The 14512-nt window shown below is 48.7% G+C and overlaps 1 protein-coding gene across 2 annotated transcripts in view; it reads left to right on the top strand.

Annotated features, from left to right (window-relative positions):
* The window catches only part of LOC133350153 (tumor protein p53-inducible protein 11-like), a 67415-nt gene that overhangs the window by 32975 nt on the left and 19928 nt on the right, over nt 1-14512 (top strand). For both annotated transcript variants that reach the window (XR_009756018.1, XM_061564175.1), the window contains exon 3: nt 89-147. Coding sequence is in view for 1 of the 2 variants with exons in the window: in XM_061564175.1 (XP_061420159.1) it covers nt 89-147 (59 nt within the window). In the remaining variant the exon portion in view is untranslated. The remainder of the gene's footprint in view (nt 1-88; nt 148-14512) is intronic.

The following is a 14512-nucleotide window of genomic DNA, read 5'->3' as shown; positions in this document are numbered from 1 at the left end:
ATGCGTGGGTAATCGCGTCTCGACGTCTCGTGATGAACCGCACTGTGTGGTCTACCCCCCCGCCCCGCCCCCCTCTCTGTGGCCGCAGATCAGCCAAGTTCTGGGCAACGAGCAGAAGTTTACGGTGCGGCAGCCTATCGGACTCAGGTGAGAGGCCACGTGGTCGTGGGTTCGGTGGATTCCGTCTCCCCCCCCCCGCACCATTGTGCCCCCCCCTCCATCCATCGCGCCTTCTCCTCAGGGCTGCCCCCCGCCCTGCCCCCTCCCGTCGCTTCCTCTGCCCCCTGCACGCCTCGCTCGCCTCCTTCAAATCCCTTCCTCCCAACCCCGCTTCCTCCCTCCAATTCCTTCCTCCCAACCTCGCCCCCCACCACCACCACACAGTCCCTGCCCCCCCCGCCTTCATCTCCTGCCTTTCATTTCCTCTCCTTAAACGTCTCTCTCCTCCCTCCTCCCGACCACTGCCCTCCGTTCTCACTACGTTCATCACCCCTCGCCGCTCGCCCACACTGCGCCCCATCATCTCGCCTCACCTCCTCAAGGGAACGAGCGCGGCTCTGCGCGCGCGTTCACGCGCGTGCCGGTGCGCATCAGGGGGGGGGTGGGTTAGCACACACCACGCCCAGCCTCCCCAGTGTCGGTGTGTACACACGGAACCAACTTCACTTTTCAGGATGACTCGGCCGAGGAGTGACCGAGGACTGGTTCTAATGTTCGCCACTGTTATTGGGCGTGAGCGCGTTCGTAGCGCAGTGCACTAACCACTACACGACCGCTCCAGCTAACCACGATGCACACACAAGAAAGCAATCGGCAGGTGAAACTCGGATTTAAAACCCAGGGCCTCGGTGGTGTAACTGGCACGGCCACGCCACGATCACCACCGCGAGAGACAGAGAGCGAGACAGAGACACGCAGACTCGGGGCTTCGACTCGCGCTCTCGACTGTGTGCGTCCGCTAGGTCTGTGTACGTGTGGTGTGTACGTGTGGTGTGTACGTGTGGTGTGTACGTGTGGTGTGTACGTGTGTGCGGGGGGGAGTGGTAGTGTAGTGGTTAGCGCACTGCGCTACGTACCCGGCCACTCGAGTTCAGTTCCCGCTCACGACCGATAACAGTGGCGACTCTTTCAAACGGCCCCGCCGGATCGTCTCCGCCGTGAAGTTAGTAGCTGTTGCAGAGTGTCAACATCGGCGATTAGGCTGTTGGCCATCCACCGTCTCATGTGCCGTGTCGGCCTTCATCGATTCTGGCACACATGACTTGCCTTAACAACAGTGTTAAGGCGAAAAAAACCCGGAGATCTTTGTCTTTGTGCACGTGTTTCTGACACGGTCATTATGAATCCCATCAACCAGAAAGCCACCTCGTCCAGTGATGCGATTCCGTTTAAAGGGAGCGCGTGTGTTTTATATTTAATGAGTTGAGTAACACCCAGCACCACCCTCCTAATCGTCAGCGTGAATCACCGGCACTGACAAACCATCTCCACGCTCGGGCTTAGAAATCCGCGGCAGTCTCCAGACAGCCGCGCTCGTGAAAGTGAAGATAGCGGCACCGCGGCTCTCGTTTCCCCAAGCGGCGCAGATTTTTATTTATTTATGTTACAGACGAAACCGAGGCCGTTTGAAATGCAATTTCCCGCAAAGCTGGTTCATGAGCAACTTCTGCAGAGCTGTCTCCGCTGCCGCCCTCGCGATGCGCTTAACATTTGCGATGCTGTCGGTTTTGACGGTGGCACGGATTGTTATGAAATCTCTGACGTAACTCGAGATTGTCACATCTCGCCCAGAGGCCGTCCTCCCACCCCGCACTCCGAAGTGAAGCTTCGCTCTGCCTCACTACGCATCGCGGTCCGTTTGGCCGCCGTCGCCACCGCCGCGCTCACTAACGTGCAATGATAATTAAGCCCCTAATGAACTCTTATCGATATTAATGAAACCCGCAGCTGAGAGGAAATTACTGGGCGATACATGCCAAAGGAAAGCGGCCCGCAACCGAGGCGCATTGCACGTGTCTGCTCGTCATCACTGTGGCTATATACTGTATTTGTATGTGTGGTGCGTCTTTGTATCTACGCGTGGACTATATATATACAACCTTTGTGGGCTATTCCGGGTTGCGCGAGCAATATAAATGGGATGATGTTTATCCGAAACACGAGAGATTTTCATTTTTGTCTCGTGGGGCTATAGACTCACACACACCACGCGCGGAAAGAGCTGTCAATCACAGCCCCCTCCCTCCCCCCGTGACACCCCCACCCCGACCCCCTCTACCTCTTCTGCCCCCCCCCCCCCACCACGGATATTGCATCCGATTGTCCATACAACATATGAATCCGCATGGATGGTGATGCAGTGGTCAAAGGGCTCAGCTCCCCACAATTGTAAACATCCAAGTTCACATTCCGCGTGTGGGTGGTGGGGGTGGGTGGTGGGTGGTGGGGGTGGGTGGTGGGTGTGGGTGGTGGGTGTGGGTGGGGGTGGTGGTGGAGGGGTCGACCCAGCTGGTTTCCCTCCAGCAGCAGCAGCAGCGGACATGAGCGATCCACTGCTGGATGAACGCCTCCGGGAATCCGTCGCCACCACAGTCCTCTGTTGAATCAGTTTCATCCAAGAGCTCAACAGGTACATCAACAGCGCTGCCCTAAAGAGTAAGACAAATATAATAGGTGACGTTTCAGACAATGACCCTTCTTTATACTATCTGTGGCGTTCATGCATTTAGGGCAGTGTTATGGACTAACAGTCGATATGTGTTAATATCACGTTCTTGGAAGTCATCATCGTCATTTCATCACGTCATCAGTTGATGCTCTATTTATCAACTCGCCCCCGTCATGGGAATGTCGAATGTCGTACAAAATTGATCAGGGTTGCCAATGGCGATGACCGTCGCTCCACTCTCGCCAGGGCACTGACCCGGATCTTGATTAATCTCGGGAAACGCATCGGATATCGCTCCCATCTCGACAGCTGTTGTCTGTTTCAGCTGGATGGGGGGCTGGTGGGGGGCTGGTGGGTGGGGGATTGAATGGGGGGCTGGGTGTGGGATGAACCAGCCGAGATGATGCCGGCCAGGGGCGCGTTGCTCCATCCTCCAGCACCACGCCAACCGTGCCCCGAGACTTACGGAGACAAGGAAGAAAAATCATACCCACGCATGGGTTCCGTTACGCTTTCCAACATGCGTTTGTCCTGGAAGCCGTTTAATAACGGCAGCGCTCACGCTCGTAGGGCGCGCGCGTAGGAAGAGAGTGTGTGGGTAGGCCGCGATGAGACAACGTGGCTCGGATAGTTGCTTTTCCGTGGAGGGTGCCTCCAAGCTGGTAGGGCCGGAGTGCCCAGGCGGGTACTTTTAGCGCTGGTTTTTTTTTTGTCTCCAACTTTTGTCCAAGTCCTTTTTATCAATGTGGCCGGTTTTCTCTAGGGAGAGTCCCTAATGGCAGCACAACTCTATCCTAAAGGTTGATGTATATTGTATCAGAGGCAGAGATCATTTCACGAATGCTTTCAACGCTGATCCATATTTATTTCGGGTTAGGCCACGCTTTCAGCAGTATCTGGAAAACGTTAAACGGGAAATTAAATTACACTGCGCCATCACGCGATGCCTAATGTCTGTTTCGCCGCTTGTTATGTGTGCATATACGCAATAAACACGTTCAGAATCGCTAGATGAGACCTAGATGACGCTAAGGGCCATCGTCATCCTGGACTCTGCCCCGATGTTTATCAGCAGCCTTTGTTTATGCAGCCAAAGTATGTGGAGAAAAGTCGCCTTTTTTGGTCGCATCAGCAGGGTGTGCAGTCTGTTTTGGGCCAAAAAAGGACCCCAAGGCTGTCAGATTGTATTGTTTCAAAAACGTAAATTTATTATTTGGGGAGATAAAAGTGGCCGCGCGAGGTTCTTGCCATACCACCCCTTCACGCCCCGTGCCTTGCTTAGTAGGTGCTCGCGAACAGCACTCGTCCCATCAGTCTGGTGAGACAATCCCTATGACCGATACAACACGGGGAAGCCTTCATCCAGCAGTGGATTGACAAAGGGGTTCTTTCTTGTTGTTATGATTTTCAGGGGGGGGGGGGGGGGTTGTCCAGCTGCTACCCGCCAGTGTATGTGTGGTGGCGAGGATTCTAAAATCAACCACAACTCCCCCTCGTCATCCTCGTTCACACCTCCTCTCTCCTCCTCCCTCCTGTTGTATATGTTGGTTATGAAAATTTGTTATGTTGTATGCGTGCGTGGGTGAATTATTATGTTGTACGTGTGGGTTATGAATATTCAGTGGAAATAATAATAATTAATGAAATTTGGCCAAATGTGTAATTATCCGGAAATATGTTAATTATGTAATTACGCACATTTTAATTATGCCAATTCGAGAGGTAATCGTATTAATTATGCGAGTGGGTGTAATTATGATAACGCAAGTCGTTATGATAACCAGACCCCGGTTCACCCCGTTATCGCTTTAACATTTACTGAGTATGTATTAGTGTGTTTATTAAGGTCACCAAGTTCAAATCTCAACGCAGAAGCAGATCTTATGCATAGATTTCAGGAAAGAATCACACAACCACTTCTGTATTGATCAATTTATTACTAATTCAACCTTAACTATGATATAGTATGCGAACTCTCAATCCCGGAACGTCAATACGGCATCAATACAGTATCATCAACGATTGTCTGATTTCACTTTGACAACTGCACATGGATCCCGCATAACGCGATGGTTGTTAGTGAGAGAGAGAGTCGTTAAAACATGCAAATACTATGCTAAGAAAACCTTAACGTTAATGAATGATTATACTCAATATTGTTCACGCAGTACCGCACTCCTTATTGATCATACGCAACCCTTATCACGTTGTTAACACCTTGGGTCACGGGACAGTTGAATATTCTGTAGAGGATGCGAGTACGTGCGGCGATTATGACTGAAGGATACTTGAAAGATTATACGGCGAAAGAAAAAAAACACAATCAAAACAGTTACTATTCTTAAAGGCACCAATCTCAACAGATACATCGGCAGGTTATCTGACAGCAGAACGGCTCGGAGTAAGGGCCTGCGACGGTGCTCCTTTTCCGAAGATCGTTATCTTATACCAAGTTTACTAATTGGGGACCAGATCACCTGATAAGGATCCGGTGGGCCACCACTCCCCACATGAGCGTGGCTCGGCGGAAGGAGGTGCCAAGAATCAGTTCGTATTGATGGATCTGTTGGGAATTTATGCGATTAAGAGTACAGCCCACTAAATATTAAAGATAAAAATTAAGAATACTCTTATACGACGGATGGCCACCACTCGGTCTCGTTGTGATGCTTTCCAGCCACGGATGGCTTATGGGTTCGAGTGTGTTTGAGTGGTAAGAGTTGTCTTGAATAGTCAGTGTTCGGAGTCGATTCTTTAGGTCAAACAGACGCCTGGTGGTCGTGTGGTGAGGGGGCGGTGCGCGTCATACGTATCCATCGCTCCCCTGTCGGATGGCTGTTGATACGCTGTCGCAGTTCGGAACCCGGTCGGTAGGTGGCGCCCACAACTCGCTCGTAGCGTGCAGCGCTGGATCGTCGCCAAGTCGCGACGCTCACCACCGGCGGCAGCGGAGATCTCCGGCGGCAGCAGAGATTGACGAGCTGAAGATGAGTCGAGCCGACCCGCTGGTCGCAGCTCGCTCCTGAGTCGACCCTCCCGGTCGAGCTCGCTCCTGGGTCGACCCGCTGGTCGCCCTCGCTCCTGAGTCGACTCTCTGGTCGCACTCCTGAGTGGACCCGCTCTGGTCGCACTCGTTCCTGAGTCGACCCTCCCGGTCGAGCTTCTGAGTGGACCCTCTCGTCGCACTCCTGCTGAGTCGACCCTCCCGGTCGAGCTTCTGAGTGGACCCTCCCGTCGCACTGGTTCCTGAGTCGACCCTCCCGGTCGAGCTTCTGAGTGGACCCTCCCGTCGCACTGGTTTCCAATGTTCAGGATCCGTTCCTTTATGCTGAAAAATCCCCCTGGATCCCGCCCACAAGGCGGGGCTTCCGATTTTTGCTGTGTCAGGATCTGTCCGTAGGCAGGTGTGTCCATGTGTGTGTCCGTATGTCCTTGTGTGCATCACTGACGGTATATTCCGTTGTCAACTCCCTCCATAAAACCCACGAGCAAACAACCAGATGTTACAAATTGTCTCGAAGTCGTCTCTCTGTCTGGGTGCAATTTATCTCTTGTCTGGCCTTCTTCATGAACCCAAAACACAGACGTTACAAATCGTCTCATAGGCGTCTTTGTTCGTGTTGCACAACCTGGAGGGGGGGCAACACTCTCTCCGACCCGGCGCACAAAGAAATGGTTAAAAGTTTTAAGTTAACATTTGTCCCTTACTATTTCACAGTTATGATTCTGTATGTAACCTAAGGTCTGTCGTTTCCCATCGTGGTTCCCGACCCAAGTGTAGGTGTTTCCCCGAGCGTACACACACTCCTATCCCGCGCTGCGGGGATACAAAGACGGCCGGGATCTCCCTTTCTCTCCGACCCTGGGTTTAACATTGTTTTTTTTTTATTATGTATTTATATTCGACCTGGTGGTGATTCATCCCGTTATCCTGGCTTTTCCATAAGTTTTACTTTGTCTTTCATGCATATACTTATTACTATTAATTTATTTCCGATATCTTAGGTTAAGGGGTAAGTTTCTTGATCCTAGGAATTCGTATTCCTTGGTGCCTGGATGGTTATATAAGCGGAATATAGTTTACGGTGAATAGCGTTAACATTGATGTTATGTGCGATATTATGTATTGTGATGTCTTTAACTTAACTTGTTTGTCAGGGCTTTACTGACACGAAGTTGCATTCCATGGTCCGCAGTCTTTGCCCCACCCTATCTCTGCTCGCCGTTGTTGTTGCCTGCCGTTAATTCAAGGCCTCATTAATTTCCGTCCCTCCTGAGTAGGTGAGGGCGGTTGAACCTTGGAGTCAGTTCTGGTTTTTGTCTGCCTGCTTCTTCTTGTGTCCCCTGACCCCGGGAGTTATTATTCTACTTTATGGCCTGTCGAAGCCCCACTCGCTGTTGCTGGGCTGGTGTTGTTCCCGGCTTTTTGCTTACGTTTGCAGTTCGCCGTGCTCTTGATTTCCTTCCCTCTTCAACCTTATATTGACTATTCGCTCCTGTCTGGGTGCGATTCAATTTTGACTTAGGAAGGTTCTGATTGTCATATGCTTCGGGTCGAATTGTATCGAAAGTATTGAAGTATGGAAATAACATTTCATATTGACTTAATAATGGTGATGGTTCAGTAGGCGTAACTTGTGGCCTGGTTTAATTGGAGTGGGTGTGAATATCGATAACTTTAGCCTACCCTGTTGTTAAATTCCGACTTTAACGTTACTTTAATAGCAATACAGAATAATTGAGCTTTTTGTCTTAACTAGGCGAATGCGAACTTCTGGTGACCCCCGCAGCCGTGTTGTTCAGCTGGGTCTTGTGCCTTGAGAGATATACAACCCTCTTTTAAATCACCTCTCCCCCTGTCCACCTTCTGCTCTGGGAGTGTTTATTCTTGATTCCAGGTCCAAGGCCCCCTCACATCCAGACGCGCAGGGTTGTTTACATCAGCTCCCCCCCTGTGCACGTGTTCTAACTAGCTCGGAATTCCTGAACACACAATCAGTGATGATTCCTGGCTTTCTGTGGTTGTGATTTAGACAAAGGCGCCTCTGTTTCTTCCATTGCCTTTGAGTCGACACTGCCCTATTATTTGCCCATGTGCTGAGGTCATAGAATTCGTTTTGACTTCAGTAATATTAACATTCAGTATTGGATTAGCAAATGGGCAATGGTTCATTGATGTAGCTCGCAGCCTGGTCTCCAGTTTGAGCGAGCGCGAGGATCGATAATTTAGCCTACTCTGTTGTTGAATTTCGAATTTTGACGTTACTTTAAAACCATGCAGGATGATTGGGCTTTTGCCTTAACTATGTCTGGCTGACACTCCCACTGTCTCTGCCGCCTGCACGGGTGACATGTGCCCGTTCATCAGGCCTTATCTTCCCTTGAAGCAAGGTTGTAAATTCTGCCATCCTAGCCCTCCTCTGGTTCATTACTTAACAACACCTGGTGTTTTGCAGTTTGCTGGGCTTGGTGTGTTTCACTCATTACAAAAAAAACAAGTAAAAGGATAATATATAAAAATCATCAAATATTATTAATCTTAATTATGGAAGAAGGGTTAGGATACAACATACCGCCCTTTTAAAAATGACCAGTGGTCAAATGGCCACGGGTTATTTTTAAAAAAATGTATACCCTTCTTCCATCATGAACCATCGATTGTCCTCAAGTTTTGCTGCTATTCCTTACAACGCGCGCGTACGTGTCACAACTTAACATGGTTATTTTGAATTGAGCAAAGAAAATTAAACAAGCGTTAAACATCGATATTGCGTTACATCGGTTCTGATACATCATGACTCCGACGAATATTCATTTTTGTTTTTGTTAAATCCTGGGAAACGCTAGGTAGCGGTTTCGAACGCATTTATGCGTTACTTTCCTCATGTTGCCTCGTTCACCACTTATCACTTCGATAATTCGATCACGGTTTTCGGGGTTCGTTTTTGTAGTTTCTTCTCTCACTCTCTGTGTCGTGGGAGTGTGTGGTGAAAAATTGTGCTGCACATAACCAGAATTCGCGCACCCGACCCACTTTGACACTTGGTTCGAGGCATTCGCTCTCTCTGCGATTACATGCACATTTGCCGAGTCAGTGTGTCGATTTAATTCTGTCCCTCGTAATGTTGCCCTCTTTGTTTTTACTAGTGTGTTGGATTTCAACACCATTCCCGGTACGTCATGGACATTCGTCTCCATTTTAGCACTCCGATCCACATAATTTTTGGTTTCCCTTGGATATTTCCCATTCAAAGGCTCATGCCTGCGCTCCTCAGGGCGTGTCCCTGCTGTCTGTTTTTGTACTGTCCGATCACGCTTCAATGCAACCCTGTCCTTGTATTCGATCCGCGCGTCATTTACGGGAGCACTGTCCACGTTTTTGCCCGCCCTGTCACTTGCAGCCTGCCTGTATTTCACATTGAGCGCCGGGTTTAACACCTCGGCGGGTGTGGCGCGTATGGGCTGCCCGCTCTCAATCACTGTGGATGGTTCATCACGTATTTGGACCGTATTCTGTGTTATTCCTCTATTCCCTCCTGGTATAGCCGGTGGAGGAATTGGTCGGAATTGTATCGATTGTGTTTGACCTCCCATCCTGCGATTCTCGTGAATGTTCGCATCCATACCTCCGCGGTATGTGTAACACCTTCCCGCTAGGTGGTTATCTTCCCATCTCTGTGCGTAATTTGAACCTTGCGTGTGTCGTGGGATGGGGTGTTGATATGGTTCTGCTCTGAACCTCTCCCTCCTACGATTCTCCTGCACCCTTGGCCCAGTGTTTTTCCCATTTGGGTGCCAAATTTTTCCTGGATTGTTACTTCGCCATCCCTGTGGGTAATCTTGACCTTGCACATGTCGGGGCATGGGGTGTTGGTATGGTTCTATTCTGAACCTCCCCCTCCTGCGATTCTCCTGAAGGTTCGGCTTTGTGCCGCTCTCATTCTCGTGCCAACCTCTCTCTGGGTTATTTTGCCATGTGTGCGTGCGTTTCTGCTGCTCTCTGCATGGTGGGACTGCTCGGTGATTTTTATTCCTCTCTGAGAGGCTGGGTTCCTCATCCCTCTCCCTGTGTTCTGGATCCGAATTATGATTCTTAGCTCTGTATAACCATGCCATGTACGCCTTGCTCTCTATGCGGCGTAAGGATGCGGTTTCTGGATTCAAAACCATTCTCACCCTTTCTGTAATCTCTGGGCTCAAGGATTCAAAAAACATAATTTTGAACATTTTATCCCCTTCGTGGTATTGATTCACATCGCCTGCGTAATACGCTCTTTTAAATTGGACGAGGTAGTCACGTGGATCTTGGTCCATGCCCTGGGTCATCGATTTTACAGCATAAAACCCCTCAGTGAGTGTCGAATATTCTCCAAACTTCCGAATCACTGCCAGGCTCAATTGTTTAAAATCATTTCTAACCTTGTGTGGTAGTGACTTTACCCATGGAATAGATTCTTTATGTAAGGTCCGTTTCAACAAACTCGCTTTTTCATCCCGTCTCCTCAGCCCTCTAATCATTGCCTCCTCTTCCACTGTCGCGATATGTGTGTGGATATCCATAGTCTTATTGTGGGGGTCAAAATCGGGAATTCTGACTAGAGCCTTGTCCATCAACTTAAGGGTTTTACTGGTGAACAGGTATTCCGAAAGTTGATTGCTGACAGCGTCATCATCAAACAAGTTATCATCAGGCAATCTGTCACTTTGGTCTGTGCTGTGTCCCCTGTGTTTAAGTGGTGTGCATTTTCTGTGTGCGCGCCCAGGGCCGTGTCGCTCGTGTTGCCATTTCCCTTCAGTTTTTGCCTCTGCCCTTAGTGTACCATGTCCTGGCGATTTTACTTTAACTTTTGTGCGATCAATCCCTGGACTCTGTCCACGTACCCAAGAGAGTGATTTGATGTTACTTCCATATTTATTCTGTGGCTCAACGTCTGTGAGTTTCGCTGGTGTCGCGAGCTTTGATTTCTCCTCCCTCTCGAGGGTGTGAGGACATTTCTCGTCGTTTATTAGAGACGATTTCTCTCCCGTTTCATTTCCAAAATTTCCTTCATTCCACAATCCCTGTCTGTATGCCTGTGTGAGAAGGTATGAGTCCTGTCCTGCCTTCTCTGCAGTTTTTGCATCGTGTTTGCCTTCGTTACTTTTTATCCAGTCAATTAGTTTCCCCCAAGGTGTGTTCGTGTTATCGATACAGCTCCCTTCCCATATGTCTCTCTGACTGTACTGCTTTGTAACAGATTGGTCGGTACGTTTAAATACGAGCTCCCCGTATCCCATAACCCATTCAAATATTATTCTTAATCCTAGCATCTTAAGTATGGCAAGAGTTACCTTAATATTTCTTTTCAGAGTGCATATAAACAATTGTATCACAGGATGCGTCAGTTCAACTCGAGCAATTAATCTCAGCCCAGCTGTCTTGTTATACTCTGCTACTCTGGTATTTCCCTTCAGAGCGCGTTTTGTTTGTATACCCCCGTTTACAATCACAAGGCAACGTTAGTTCACAACACTTTGATTAACACATCAGTGATTCGTTCCTGAATTCATGCATAAACTGTCTGCGAGAGATCCCGGAAGACGAGCCCCCATTATGTTGTATATGTTGGTTATGAAAATTTGTTATGTTGTATGCGTGCGTGGGTGAATTATTATGTTGTACGTGTGGGTTATGAATATTCAGTGGAAATAATAATAATTAATGAAATTTGGCCAAATGTGTAATTATCCGGAAATATGTTAATTATGTAATTACGCACATTTTAATTATGCCAATTCGAGAGGTAATCGTATTAATTATGCGAGTGGGTGTAATTATGATAACGCAAGTCGTTATGATAACCAGACCCCGGTTCACCCCGTTATCGCTTTAACATTTACTGAGTATGTATTAGTGTGTTTATTAAGGTCACCAAGTTCAAATCTCAACGCAGAAGCAGATCTTATGCATAGATTTCAGGAAAGAATCACACAACCACTTCTGTATTGATCAATTTATTACTAATTCAACCTTAACTATGATATAGTATGCGAACTCTCAATCCCGGAACGTCAATACGGCATCAATACAGTATCATCAACGATTGTCTGATTTCACTTTGACAACTGCACATGGATCCCGCATAACGCGATGGTTGTTAGTGAGAGAGAGAGTCGTTAAAACATGCAAATACTATGCTAAGAAAACCTTAACGTTAATGAATGATTATACTCAATATTGTTCACGCAGTACCGCACTCCTTATTGATCATACGCAACCCTTATCACGTTGTTAACACCTTGGGTCACGGGACAGTTGAATATTCTGTAGAGGATGCGAGTACGTGCGGCGATTATGACTGAAGGATACTTGAAAGATTATACGGCGAAAGAAAAAAAACACAATCAAAACAGTTACTATTCTTAAAGGCACCAATCTCAACAGATACATCGGCAGGTTATCTGACAGCAGAACGGCTCGGAGTAAGGGCCTGCGACGGTGCTCCTTTTCCGAAGATCGTTATCTTATACCAAGTTTACTAATTGGGGACCAGATCACCTGATAAGGATCCGGTGGGCCACCACTCCCCACATGAGCGTGGCTCGGCGGAAGGAGGTGCCAAGAATCAGTTCGTATTGATGGATCTGTTGGGAATTTATGCGATTAAGAGTACAGCCCACTAAATATTAAAGATAAAAATTAAGAATACTCTTATACGACGGATGGCCACCACTCGGTCTCGTTGTGATGCTTTCCAGCCACGGATGGCTTATGGGTTCGAGTGTGTTTGAGTGGTAAGAGTTGTCTTGAATAGTCAGTGTTCGGAGTCGATTCTTTAGGTCAAACAGACGCCTGGTGGTCGTGTGGTGAGGGGGCGGTGCGCGTCATACGTATCCATCGCTCCCCTGTCGGATGGCTGTTGATACGCTGTCGCAGTTCGGAACCCGGTCGGTAGGTGGCGCCCACAACTCGCTCGTAGCGTGCAGCGCTGGATCGTCGCCAAGTCGCGACGCTCACCACCGGCGGCAGCGGAGATCTCCGGCGGCAGCAGAGATTGACGAGCTGAAGATGAGTCGAGCCGACCCGCTGGTCGCAGCTCGCTCCTGAGTCGACCCTCCCGGTCGAGCTCGCTCCTGGGTCGACCCGCTGGTCGCCCTCGCTCCTGAGTCGACTCTCTGGTCGCACTCCTGAGTGGACCCGCTCTGGTCGCACTCGTTCCTGAGTCGACCCTCCCGGTCGAGCTTCTGAGTGGACCCTCTCGTCGCACTCCTGCTGAGTCGACCCTCCCGGTCGAGCTTCTGAGTGGACCCTCCCGTCGCACTGGTTCCTGAGTCGACCCTCCCGGTCGAGCTTCTGAGTGGACCCTCCCGTCGCACTGGTTTCCAATGTTCAGGATCCGTTCCTTTATGCTGAAAAATCCCCCTGGATCCCGCCCACAAGGCGGGGCTTCCGATTTTTGCTGTGTCAGGATCTGTCCGTAGGCAGGTGTGTCCATGTGTGTGTCCGTATGTCCTTGTGTGCATCACTGACGGTATATTCCGTTGTCAACTCCCTCCATAAAACCCACGAGCAAACAACCAGATGTTACAAATTGTCTCGAAGTCGTCTCTCTGTCTGGGTGCAATTTATCTCTTGTCTGGCCTTCTTCATGAACCCAAAACACAGACGTTACAAATCGTCTCATAGGCGTCTTTGTTCGTGTTGCACAACCTGGAGGGGGGGGCAACACTCTCTCCGACCCGGCGCACAAAGAAATGGTTAAAAGTTTTAAGTTAACATTTGTCCCTTACTATTTCACAGTTATGATTCTGTATGTAACCTAAGGTCTGTCGTTTCCCATCGTGGTTCCCGACCCAAGTGTAGGTGTTTCCCCGAGCGTACACACACTCCTATCCCGCGCTGCGGGGATACAAAGACGGCCGGGATCTCCCTTTCTCTCCGACCCTGGGTTTAACATTGTTTTTTTTTTTATTATGTATTTATATTCGACCTGGTGGTGATTCATCCCGTTATCCTGGCTTTTCCATAAGTTTTACTTTGTCTTTTCATGCATATACTTATTACTATTAATTTATTTCCGATATCTTAGGTTAAGGGGTAAGTTTCTTGATCCTAGGAATTCGTATTCCTTGGTGCCTGGATGGTTATATAAGCGGAATATAGTTTACGGTGAATAGCGTTAACATTGATGTTATGTGCGATATTATGTATTGTGATGTCTTTAACTTAACTTGTTTGTCAGGGCTTTACTGACACGAAGTTGCATTCCATGGTCCGCAGTCTTTGCCCCACCCTATCTCTGCTCGCCGTTGTTGTTGCCTGCCGTTAATTCAAGGCCTCATTAATTTCCGTCCCTCCTGAGTAGGTGAGGGCGGTTGAACCTTGGAGTCAGTTCTGGTTTTTGTCTGCCTGCTTCTTCTTGTGTCCCCTGACCCCGGGAGTTATTATTCTACTTTATGGCCTGTCGAAGCCCCACTCGCTGTTGCTGGGCTGGTGTTGTTCCCGGCTTTTTGCTTACGTTTGCAGTTCGCCGTGCTCTTGATTTCCTTCCCTCTTCAACCTTATATTGACTATTCGCTCCTGTCTGGGTGCGATTCAATTTTGACTTAGGAAGGTTCTGATTGTCATATGCTTCGGGTCGAATTGTATCGAAAGTATTGAAGTATGGAAATAACATTTCATATTGACTTAATAATGGTGATGGTTCAGTAGGCGTAACTTGTGGCCTGGTTTAATTGGAGTGGGTGTGAATATCGATAACTTTAGCCTACCCTGTTGTTAAATTCCGACTTTAACGTTACTTTAATAGCAATACAGAATAATTGAGCTTTTTGTCTTAACTAGGCGAATGCGAACTTCTGGTG

This window comes from Lethenteron reissneri, chromosome 33 (genome assembly GCF_015708825.2).
Source record: "Lethenteron reissneri isolate LAM-NWPU_2019-01 chromosome 33, ASM1570882v1, whole genome shotgun sequence".
NCBI lineage: Eukaryota > Metazoa > Chordata > Hyperoartia > Petromyzontiformes > Petromyzontidae > Lethenteron > Lethenteron reissneri.
Note: the sequence above shows the minus strand (reverse complement) of the source record. Positions and strands in the feature narration are given on the sequence as shown.